The 12,338-nt window shown below is 49.1% G+C and overlaps 1 protein-coding gene across 1 annotated transcript in view; it reads right to left on the bottom strand.

The window, feature by feature from the left end:
- Nucleotides 1-11,942, bottom strand: part of LOC107119866 (sialic acid-binding Ig-like lectin 12) — a 19,245-nt gene extending 7,303 nt beyond the window's left edge. The window contains exons 1-6 of the mRNA XM_015422480.1: nucleotides 11,933-11,942; nucleotides 9,638-10,033; nucleotides 8,569-8,730; nucleotides 7,248-7,298; nucleotides 6,144-6,323; nucleotides 5,255-5,515 (exon numbers count right to left, since the gene is read on the bottom strand). Of these exons, the coding sequence (XP_015277966.1) occupies nucleotides 5,255-5,515; nucleotides 6,144-6,323; nucleotides 7,248-7,298; nucleotides 8,569-8,730; nucleotides 9,638-10,033; nucleotides 11,933-11,942 (1,060 nt within the window). The remainder of the gene's footprint in view (nucleotides 1-5,254; nucleotides 5,516-6,143; nucleotides 6,324-7,247; nucleotides 7,299-8,568; nucleotides 8,731-9,637; nucleotides 10,034-11,932) is intronic.
- Between the last annotated feature and the right edge of the window lie 396 nt (nucleotides 11,943-12,338).

Genomic DNA, 12,338 nt, shown 5'->3' with positions numbered 1-12,338 from the left:
TAGTTGGCAAGAACCAGTTTATAAATTGCCAATTGCTGTAGATAAAGCCATTCGGCGAACACCAAGAGACATGCCAGAGGGAACAGTGGGTGGAAGAGCCTGGGGAGGAGGAGCTGCAGCTCAGCACCTCTGCCTCAAAGAGTCCAACCAGGGAGAAACCCCACTACTGGTTGTCAGTGGTGAACTGGGAGGTCAGCAGCAGCGGGGATGCCAGGCATGCAATGGCAGAGGATTTGGCAGAGGTGATGGTGAGGGAGAGGTGTGGTTCGTCAGCCGAGGCACTCTGCATGAGCAGAGACATGAAGTGGCTCAGAGCCTGGAGTCCACCTAACACTCAAACCCCAGCAGGAGGGACAAGTTCACAATCAGGAGACAATCAGGAGTGTATAAAATGTGGGTCCTTAGCCATGGCACCCAGGAGCTAAGCTCCACTGCTCAGTGTGAGCAGAGATATGGGGTGACTCAGAGCCATGAGTCCACCTAACACCCAAACTCCAGCAGGGAGAGGAGTTAGCAATCAGGAGCATGTAGATGTGGGTGCTCAGCTGAGGCACTTAGTAGTTAAGCCCCTCTGCTTGGCGTGAGCAGAGAGACAGGATGGCTCAGAGCCCTGAGTCCATCTTAACACCCAAACCTCAGCAGGGGAGAAGTGTTCATATTCACAGTTAGGAATAAATGAATATGTTCTGCTTTTAACAAGTTCCCTGCCTCTCTGTCTAACTGCCCACAGGGAATAGCCTGCAGAGCTGAGCGGAGGGTATATATAGCGTCCTGATCCCATAGAATAGAATCGGACCTCCAGGGGTCATTTCCTGCGGGAGCGCACAGGAGCGGAGCTCTGGCAGTAAGGATGCAACAAGCCCCGCTCCCTGCTCCCAACAGCCCTCAGTTGGGCCACAAGGAGCAAGAAGCAGCCAGGTAAGTTGCAGAGCCCCCCCCCCCGGCCCACCTTCAGGTACAAGCTCTCCCTCCTCTGTAAGGGCAGATCTCTGTGTGTCCCCCCCCCCATAGCTAGCAATCCAGAACAGTCCAGTGGCACCTTTAAGACCAAGTTTTACTCAGGTACAAGTTTTCCCTCCTCTGTGAGGACAGATCTGCATGTCCCCCCACCCCAATAGCTAGCAATCCAAAAGAGTCCAGTGGAGCCTCAGTGGTGGGTGTTGCCTTCTGACACAAGGTGATGTCATGGGGTGTGGCATATGCAAATGTTATGCTAATAAGTTATGCTAATGAGCTCCTGCACCTCTTTGTCTATGAAATGACCCCTGAGGAACTCTGTTATTGGCAACTAGCAGTACCTGTTAAGCTTTGGAGGGCCTCTATTGGTGTTTTTAAGGATGTAAAATTCCACCCTCCTGTTGCTTTGAAGTTATGTAAACATTTTAATTGAGTGGGAATAGTCTGTCTGGATATGTATCCATTCATGAACCCCCACAAACAGCTTGAAAGTTCGTGGGATGTTTGTGCCATTTGCCCTGCCATGTACTTTGCTTCATGAACTATAAACTGCCCAAAATCTGTGACAAACTTCAGTTTGTGAGCTGGTTTGTGCCCATCCCTAGTAAACCCAAGTCCCTTCTCTCACCCAATAGGAAACATTTCAGCAGTAACAGAACACTGACTCAGTATTTAAACCTGAACACAATTTCAGCAGTTTATTGAAGCACTGTACTGATTAATCCTACAGCCAAATGACTGCTGATTATGCTAATGAACAACATGAGAACATTAAGAGAAAATTGGAATAAGTGCCTCTTTAGACAAAGCCATCAAAAGCACAAGATTTGCAGGACGATTGGAAAGGGCTATATTTGAATGTCAAATGGTTCATCTACATCTCCTTGCACTGTTACACCTAGCACAAGATGCACTAAAGTAAGTTTTCCTATATTTCTTTAAGTTCCAGTTAATTCATAGGTACAGTGGGCTCTGCAGCCCAATTGCTCAAGGGCCTGGACTCTTCCCTATGCAGAGAGAGGAGTCAAGGAAGGACAACTGGAGAGAGGAGAAGGTAAGAGAGCTAGAACAAAATAGTCTAATAAGGGGATAATAAGGTTTGTCTTTGCTTGAATGGACAAAATAGTCAGGTTCATCATGCTGTTCTTGTGATGGGCTCATCTTAGGCCTGCTTTATGGTGATTTCACAGGAAAGCTTCATGATCTCACGGCTTTGGAGGTCAACACAAGCTGGTGAGGTTTAAGCAAGAATGGGAGAGCGTCATCTTAATGTGGTGTTTTGTTTTCATTCTCTCCGCTTGGTGAGGTAGCACCCCAAAATCAATCTGCGGCTGAAGGACCTGGGAATCAGCAAGTCTAAAGCGGGACTTCTCTGCGAGGCCTACTGATGTCTCTGCCAATGCTCTCCCTAAGCTGTGGGGTCTTGTGAGCACAAATTCTACTTTGTGAGCTACTGGCATTAAAGTTGTGAGCGAGTGATTTGGCTACTGCACAAGTTGGTTTTCTCTGGAGCCCTCTTTCCTGAGCTAAGACAAAAATGTGTGAGCAGGAGGCTAAAAAACTGTGAGCTAGCTCACACTAACTCAGCTTAGAGGGAACACTGGTCTCTGCCATTGGGAGTTTCTGAACCCACACAGAATGCAGGGACCCTGGAAAGGATGGAGTCCCTCCCCAGAAGTCTTACTCTCTACGGTAGACAGTTAAGGCAGGGTTAGGGAAAGGTACGGATTTGGCAGTAAAGAAACAGGATAGGGTGGAGAGAGTCGGGTGTGAGGAGTCAAGGCAGTAACCAAACTGTGTGGCTGGGGCAGCACCTGAATGGAGGAGCCTCAGCCCTCGAACCCTTAGCACGGAAGATGCGGTGCATGGAAACGCAGTCTCTGGTATTCTTGGATATTCCAGAAAAGCGACAGTGGTTGCACTGTTGTCAGAGTGGGCCTTTTCCTGGCTTTATGGCCTTGGCTTATCAATGAAGTGAGGAACATCTAGGAGAAGAAGACAAAAGAGGCCAATATTAGATGGCTCAGAGGAAGAGAAGAAGTGGTACAGGTGGGTTGCCAGCCTTCCGGTGAGGCCTGGAGATGTCCCGGGATTACAACCAATCCCCAGACTACAGAAATTTGTTCCCCTAGAGAATGAATCTGCTTTGGAGGATGGGCTCTATGGCATTATACCCAGCTAGAGTTGCCAGCTCCAGGTTGGGAATTACTCTCGACGCGTGGGGCGCACGCCTTCAATGTGATCGACGTTGCACGTCGATGGAAAGCTCCCGAAGCCCAGTGAGGCTCCCCCACCGGTAAGAAATATTGACTTGGCAACCCTACTGGGTTGGCAACCTTAAGTGTAAGAGGAGAAAAGGGAAGAGGCACAGATAGCACTGAGAGATGAAGATCCACCAGGAAGAATGAAACCCTGAGTGAGATGGGGGTGAATTTCACTAACTTCTAGAGAAGACCAGCCGCTTAATGTAGAGGGAATATTTCTGGCAGACCAGGGTTACTTCCCTTGAGGGCCACTGGTGATGAGGAGCACACATACTTTAGTTAGTTAGTTAATAAAACGTTCATATCCCACCTTTCCTTGTAGTTCAAGGCAGCTTCAAATAGTACTTAAAAACCAAAAATAAAATAACAAAAGCCCCGAACTCTCCCGTCCTCCCCCCTTAAAAGACACCTGGCAATTCAAACTCCCTCAAAAGCTCTGGGAAACAGGCAGACCTTCCAGCGCCACCTGAAGATCTCCATGGAGGGGGCCCCCTCACCTCTTCAGGGAGCCCATTCCACAGAGCTGGAGCCAAGATGGAAAAGGCCCAGGGTGTGGTTGAGGCCAGACGGGCCACCCTGAGTGGTGGTCTAGCCAACACATGGCTGCCTGATGACTGTCGTTGGCACAAGGGGACATATGGAAGGAGATTGTCCTTCAAAGAGCCAAGCTCCAGGAAGTCTACCAGCCAGTACCTGAGGGGGCCACTTGGTTCTAGGGTTGCCAGCTTAGCACTGGCAACCAGTGGGAGACTTCGGTGGCTGCAGAGCGATGTTGCCCATCATGCCGTCCCATCTGGTTTGTACCCAGAAGTAACATCATGATGCTCTATGAATACACTCACCTCTGTGGGTTTTTAGAGCTTAGAGATGCGAGATTCCTAGAGTGTCATAACATCCAGTCACGGACTGCAAGTGATGTCATGAACACTCAAATTATCACATGACACTGCTCCCTGCCCCAGCCCCTTCTTGTCACTGCAGTGGCCAACTCTAGACTAGGAATTTCCTGGTTAACTGGGGATGGAGCCTGGAGAAGGTGGGGTTTTTTGGGGGGGACCTCAGCAGGGTATAATGAGATAGAGTCCACCCTCTGAATCTGCCATTTTATCCTGAGGAACTGAGCTCTGGAAATCGGTTGTAATTTCCAGGAGATCTCCAGGCTCCACCTCAGAGTTGGCAACCCTTCTTGGTGCTGTAGCCCTGGCTGGTAGCATCTGCAGGGACTCCTTGTCTTGGCTTCCTCCAGGGGCATTTCCACTTCCCCGTCTGGCCCTGCTCACTGCTGTCTTGCCAGTTCTCTAGGTATTGAATCCCCCCCTCCTCAATTGCCAGCCATTTATCTTTGTATGAGGCTTTCTCTAGGATTCTTTGTGTAGAGGAAATACTCAGTGTGACTCTCGTCCCCCATTATGTTTCCATGGCACAAGGCGTTCCACATGGTTAAACCCAGTCTTCTTTTCAGGCCGTAGTGCAGCAACTCCCAACAGGCATTCTGGCTGCAAAGCTAAACAACACTCCATTGTCCAGCTATAGCCCCATAATTCCCCTGAATTGGACACCAATATTCCCTCTTTAAGGAGCTGCGGTGGCTCAAGTGGTTAAGACGCTGAACTGCAGGCTGTGGAAGGTCAGTAGTTCAGCAGTTCAAGACCCGGGTGCCGCAAGACAGGGTGAGCTCCTGTCTCTAGTTCCAGCTCCTGCCAACCTAGCAGTTCGAAAGCAAGAAATTGCAAGTAGATAAATAGGTACCACTTCGGTGGGAAGGTAACAGCGTTCCGTGCGCCTCGGTGTTTAGTCATGCCGGCCACATGACCACGGAAACGTCTTCGGACAGCGCTGGCTCTTCGGCTTTGAAACGGAGATGAGCACCGCAACCCTAGAGTCGGACTCGACTGGCTTTCAAGCAAGGGAACCTTTACCTTTACCTTTATTCCCCCTTTGCCATGTGAAGTTCAAGAGTGCTTCAGGATTGTACTGAACAGCCTGACAAATCCTAACTAAAGCCATCTTAGTGAAGCCCAATATTGTCTCACCTTGTACGTGAAGGTAGAAGGATGCCCGAGAGGTACCTTCTTGGTTCCTGGCCTGGCACTCATATTTGCCTGTGTCTTCCAACCTCAGTCCTGAAATCTTCAGTTCATTGTTTGAGATGTGCAGCCGACTTGAGTGGCTAGGTGCCCTCACCCAGGTCTGATTGCTGGGGGGGTTGGCATCTGCCTCACAACGTACCAGGAGAGAATCATCTGTCCATGTAACAATCTGGCTGTCTGAGACGTCTGGGAAGTTCTGCACATCTGCAAAAGGATAAGGAATGACTATGGTTGTTCTCAGACTTTGTACCCCACCTCTGCAATTTCTCCCTCAAAGAAGAAAACAGCAGGCATGCAAACCACCCCCTGTAACAAAAACATGAGAAGATCCAACTTGGCTGCAATAGAAAGGTGGGACGTTCCAAAGAAAGCGGAGGATCTAGCTGTTACTTGCTTGGAGGCTCTCACAAAACACCGTGAGAAAGAGATAACGTGTGCTGCCTAGAAGCGTTTGCTCCCAGGCCCGATGGCGCGCGTGGGAACTCCCGCAATTGGGCCTCAGTGGTTTGAATGTACTATAACATGCCATGCTCTTTGCTCCCCCCTCATTCCGAACAGTGATCCTGTCTATGCACCTATAGCTTCAAATAAAGTAAAAACTTTCTACAAGTGTGTACTTCGTTGATGCTGTGGGGAGTCTGACACCCAACAGGCATTCTGGCTGCAAAGCTAAACAACACTCCATTGTCCCGCTATAGCCCCATAATTCCCCTGAATTGGACGCCAGTATTCCCCCTTTGCCATGTGAAGTTCAGGAGTGCTTCAGTATCACCCTGAACAGCCTGACAAATCCTAACTAAAGCCATCTGAGTGAAGCCCAATATTGTCTCACCATGTTCGTGAAGGTAGAAGGATGCTGGAATGCCACCTTCTCGGTTCCTGGCCAGGCACTCGTGCTTGCCCTGGTCTTCCAACCTCAGTCCTGAAATCTTCAGTTCATTATTTGAGATGTGCACCCGAATTGAGTGGCTAGGTGTCCTCTCCCAGGTCTGATTGCTGAGGGGGTTGGCATCTGCCTCACAACGTACCAGGAGAGACTCATGTGCCCATGCCGTAATCTGGCCATCTGAGACATTTGAGAAAGTCCGTACAGCTGCAAAGGGATAAGGAATGACTATGGTTGTTCTCAGACTTTGGTACCCTACCCCTGCAATTTCTCCCTCAAAGAAGAAAAAGAACATAACAAGCATGCAAAGCTCCCCTGTAACAAAAAGACAAGAAGATTCAATTTCTTGTAGAAAGGCGGGTACTTCAAAATAAAGCAGAGGATCTACTGTTTTAGAGGCCCACAGCATGTAATTGGTTGTTGTTATGCCCATTTTGGAGCTGCGGTGGCTCAAGTGGTTAAGACGCTGAACTGCAGGCTGTGGAAGGTCGGCAGTTCAGCAGTTCGAGACCCTAGTGTGCCGCATGACGGAGTGAGCTCCCGTCTCTAGTTCCAGCTCCTGCCAACCTAGCCGTTCGAAAGCAAGAAATTGCAAGTAGATAAATAGGTACCACTTCAGTGAGAAGGTAACAGCGATCCGTGCGCCTTGGTGTTTAGTCATGCCGGCCACATGACCACGGAAATGTCTTCGGACAGCGCTGGCTCTTCGGCTTGGAAACGGAGATGAGCACCGCAACCCTAGAGTAGGATTTGACTGGCTTTTGAGCAAGGGAACCTTTACCTTTACCTTTTTATGCCCATTTTACAGGTCGGCGGCAGATTCTGTGAGAGAATGACTTGCCCAAGGATAGAGAAAGTGTCAGTCACAGAGGCAGGAACTGAATGCAGGTCTTATCCCCAAATATAAAAGTCTAGTCCTTAACCATCTTTCCAGAAACAACCCTTCAGGGTTAAAAAAAACTCCCCAAAAAGTCAGGTTAAAAAAAACTCCCAAAACATTGAATGCAGTTTGTCTCATTGTGTGTCCACTTAAATGCACAGAAAACCTACCTCCTCTGCGATCTTGAATGTGCCCACTGAACGGCAGTATCCTGGGGGGATCTGTAACACAAAGAGAAGCAGAGTTGGTAATAAGGTTGCCAACTCTGTACCGGGATGTTCCTGGAGGTTCAGGGGTGGAGGTAGGGTTGCCAGGTCTCCCCCGGCCTTCAGCAGGGGATGAGGGGGTTGGGTTGCCAGATCCAGGCTGGGAAACTCCTTGAGGACTGGGGATTCAGCCTGGGAAAGACAGGGACCTCAGTGGAGTACAATGCCATAGAGTCCACCCTCTAAAGCATCCATTTTCTCCAAGGGAACTGATCTCTGTAGTCTGGAAATAAGTTGTAATTCTGGGGGATCCCCAGGTCCAACCTGGAGATTGGTATCCCTAAGACAAGGGAGGGTGGGGTTGGTAATGGGCCCCTCTAGTGTGGCTCCAGTACAGAAGAGAATCTAATATCCCAGGATATCCTCATGCCCGCAAGCACAACAGACTTGATCTGTCTGTCCAGTTTCCCCAGCCAAGCTTTTGCTTCACAGTTTTCCTGGCACATCCCTCCCCCGCCTCTCTTCTCTCTCTCATGGAAGGGGCTGTGGCTCAGTGGCAGAGCATCCAGGGCCATGGTTCAGTCCCTGCCACCTCCACTTAAGAAGAGATTGGATTTATACCCCGCCCTTCACTTGGAGTCTCAGAGTGGCTTACAAACTCCTTTCCCTTCCCCTCCCCACAACAGACACCCTGTGAGGTGGGTGGGGCTGAGAGAACTCTGACACAAACTGCTCTTTTCCAAGGACGGCTGTGCCAGAGCTTGTGACTGACCCAAGGCCATATCAGCAGGTGCAAGTGGAGGAGTGGGGACTCAAACCCGATTCTCCCAGATTAGAGTCCGCGCACTTAACCACTACACCAAACTGGCTCTGGGGCAGCAGACAGGTGCCGGGACTGGCCTTTCTCTGCCTGAGACCTTGGAGGGCCACAGCCAATCAGCACACAGGATGTCGAGCTGGCAGGACCAGTGGTCTTTTAATCTCAGGCATTTCCAGAAAGATGCAACTTAGCCACAGCCAAATACCTGCTTGTCTGTGGCTTACACTCCTTTGGGGAGTAATAAGACCAAAGTGTGCCTCCCACTTAATTGGGAGAAAAAAAAGATGTGCTTCAGTTATCAAACGTTTGGGAAGTTGCGTCCTAAAAACTATGGATCTAGAATTAGTGGGAGCAGCACACCCTCACAAAACTCTACCCAGCTCCAGCTGAACCAGATTTTCAGTTCAGTGATGGTAAAAATGAGCACTCCAAAGTGTGGGGGTTAGAATCCGAGGAGCTGCTTACGGTGTATGTTGAGCATGACAGTCTTCTCGACACTCCGATGGTTGGACCCTTCTCCATAGGTGATACCACAGGTGACATTTTTCCGATGGTCTTCCACCGTAGGTATGAAATACATGCAACCTTCCACACTGTTGTGGCTCTCAGTCTGGAAGTTCTTCAGGACTGAGATATGAGCAGGATATGTCCAGGAAATTGAGAGAACCCCGGAAGAAGAACATATTTTGTATTTGCAAAAGATACTTTCTCTTCGTCCTGCTCTCAGTGGTTGCACAATAGTTATGCCTAGTTTTCTCTCTAGTAAGATAGGAGAGTATATGTTTAACCCATCAAGCCTGGTATTCCCTTCCCACCTTCGTCAGACGAACTGGAACCACAATTCCTTCTACCCCATCCCCCAAGAAGAATAATGGATCCTTCTACATCAGGGGTGTCGAACTCATTTGTTATGAAGGCCAGATCTGACATAAATGAGACCTTGTTGGGCCGGACCATGTGTGTCATAGCAGAGATATAAGCTTTATAAAGGACACAAACACAAAGATTTTTTTTACTTAAAATAAAAACATGCTTAAAACATTAGCTCTGTAAGATGCAAACCTACTTTTGATTTATTGACATTCACCACAGAAATCTCATGCTCAGAGTTCTGAGTCTAGGACCTAGGTTTAAACATGAAATGGCTGAGTGATTAAGAGAGCCTCGCAAAGCAAGCTATTATGTAGCAGCAGCAGCAGCAGAACTGGAAGCAGGAGATGGCCAGTTCCACTGCGGACCTGATGGAAGCCTCCGGGGGCCTGATCTGGCCCCCGGGCCGCATGTTTGACACCCCTGTTCTACATGCTCTGTTAGGGGCTGCCTTTGAAACTGCTAATGGTTCTGGCTATTCTGGGTCTCCCAAGTTAAACATATGCTCCTGTTTTACTAAGAATTGTATCCCTCGTTCCTGCCTCAAAGGCCCGCCTTCAAAGAGACTTGGCAAGCAAAACTGCCTCAGCTGCAAAACGATGGAGAAACTGTATCAGACGGTGACTTTGCAAGAGAGATCGGCACCCTCCTTTCAGGCACTCACCTGTCACAATGACAGATAATCTTTCCCTTGCTGCAGAGTAACTCCAGCGTCTGTGACCTTTCTCCATTTGGAAGTGGTAAATCGTCTGGTCAGCTGCTTCAGCCTCATTGATGGTGAGGGAGCAGTCGCCTGAATTCAGTTTTGGCCCTGACACTTCGAAACGACGCCTAACCCGAGGGTCTATCTCGTGAATTCTCCCTGGATTGCTAGTGGCCACTAAACATGGCTGTCTACTTGGCTTGTCTTCTGCATACCAATACCCATACAATGGAGCATGCTGGCCATTATGTGATTCAGGATAAGTGAACTGGCACGGGATGTGCACACAGAGCCCGTCTTGCACAGTCACCTGAGAAGGTACTTCCAGGCTGTACTCCCTGGTCCTGCACTGGACACCTGCAGTGAGGAGAAGACAATGAAACTCAACCACCAAAACAGTAAACACTATTCTCCATCCCAGTCTTAAAGAGAGGAGAAAGAGAGAACAACCATATAGTGAGGACAAAGAGTGATTAACACATGGAATTCACTGCCACAGGAAGTGTATGCCATATTACCAGCTTAGCCACCAGTCATCAGAAAATTGCTACATCGATTTAACTGTGAAAAGGGAAACAGCAGGGTTGTTTTGACAAGTTAAGGATTTTGGGGTGCGGGACTCTGGGCAAGAGACATTCAGGATTGGGTAACACCTTCAGGTCTCTCTCCTTGGCAAACACATTTTCACATAGATCTGGGTAGGTTGCGATGTTGGTCTGAAGCAGCAGAACAAAGTTTGAATTCAGTGGCACCTTTAAGACCAACCAAGTTGTATTTAGGCTCATACCTTGAATAAAACTTTTTATACATATTTTGGGAACACGTATACTCCATACTGCCAATAGGGTCTTTTTGCTCATTCTGTGAATGGATTTAACTTTGATTAGCTCTCTATTAGGTGGTAGCCAACAAGGACGTTTCAGATGGAATGACAAAATGCAAAGAGCAGGGGGCTGCCACTAAAAAGGCCTGGCGTGATTCTGGCTGCCTTCTTCTCCCCCCAAAACAACGAGCCAGTCCCAGCTTTCTTTCACCTCACTTGGAGCAGGGCATGGGAACTGATGGGGGTATAGGGGTGCCAGTTTCCTTTTGGCCACTAGTGGGGGAAGGGGCGGGGGGAAGAGTTGTCAAATCGAGGTCGGGGAACTCCTGGAGATTTGGGGATGGAGCCTAGAGGGGACAGGAACCTCAGTGCAGTACAATGCCATAGACTCCACCCTCCAAAGCAGCCGTTTTCTCCAGGGGGCTGATCCGTGGAGTCTGGCAATGACCTGTAATTCCAGGGGATCACCAGGGCATCCCTATGAGGGGGACTTTTCACGGCAGTGGCCCTTACAAATGATGTAATGACATCACCGGCAACATGCTAATTTCCAATTCCAATAACCTTTATTGGCATAACAATAACTTTAAAAAGAAAAGGTAACAGTACACATCAGCCCATATGCCAACAAAGAGAAACAATCAGAGTACAGCGATTTGTAACATTGTACACAGCAGGGCTTTTTTTGTAGAAAAAGCCCAGCAGGAACTCTTTAGCATAACAGGCCACACCCAACACCAAAAACTCATTAGCCTATTAGGCCACACCCCTGACAGCACAGCTCATTAGCATATTAGGTCACACCCCATGCCTTCCCTTGGCTTGCTCGGGTGCCCCACAGCTGCGGGGTGCCCGGGCATGCCATCCCTTGGACAGGCCGGGGAAGGCACAGGGAAGCATTTAAATGCCTCCCTGATCCTTCCAGGCCCCCCCTGGCCTACCCGTTGGACAGGCCGGGGAAAGCACGGGGAGGCATTTAAATGCCTCCCTGATCCTTCCAGGCCCCCCCTGGCCTGCCCGCCTCAGAGTCGGCGGGGGGGGGGGTCACTCTCCAGGCTTTCCCTCTGTAGCCATGCATGCAGAGGTTTTGGCTGTAGTGGGTGTGGCCAATTCTGAAGCCAGCCGGAACTCCGTCCCTGTGCGTTCCTGCCCAAAAATAGCCCTGGATAATAATAGGGCAAAGTGATAAAAGTTCGGAACAGTAATCTCGAGTATCATAGTAATTAAAACAGTTGCAGTAAGAAGCTTAGCTATCCGAAGAGGAATCATAGATACACATTATCTCTCTCACTCACTCTCCACCTCCTTCCCTCTTCCTCTTCCCTCTTTTCTTTCCTCTTTTTCTTGGCCTCTTAAGTACATTTGCCAGGAACTCTGCCACCTGCTCAGTAACTTCGGGGGTTTTGTCCACTAGCAAAATTACGGTAAATTACCAGACGTCATCCACTCAGATAATTTCTTAAGAACATGTTTAGCATAAATTTCCCCCTAGAATAGACAAGAGACGAATGGGTCTATAGTTCTCTAGGTTGTTTCATTTGCTACGCACTCAGAAGTGGCACCACAACGTAACCGGGGGATGCTGGGGACTCTCAGGCATTTGGGTAAAAGTCTGTGCTCCCTATCGCTCGTTTTTAAAAGCAGCCCTGGAAATAGAAAACCAGATGTCAGGGGAGAAGGTTCATACCCTGCCCTCTCTACTATCGTAGTTTTCTACTGGCAAGATTTTTTGATTCCTAGAAGCAGGGCTATTTTTGGGCAAGAACGCGCAGGAACGGAGTTCCGGCTGGCTCCAGAGTTGGCCACGCCCATCAGGAACTCATTAGCATAATAAGCCAC

This window comes from Gekko japonicus, unplaced genomic scaffold, assembly GCF_001447785.1.
Source record: "Gekko japonicus isolate JY-2015 unplaced genomic scaffold, Gekko_japonicus_V1.1 scaffold1250, whole genome shotgun sequence".
Taxonomy (NCBI): domain Eukaryota; kingdom Metazoa; phylum Chordata; class Lepidosauria; order Squamata; family Gekkonidae; genus Gekko; species Gekko japonicus.
Note: the sequence above shows the minus strand (reverse complement) of the source record. Positions and strands in the feature narration are given on the sequence as shown.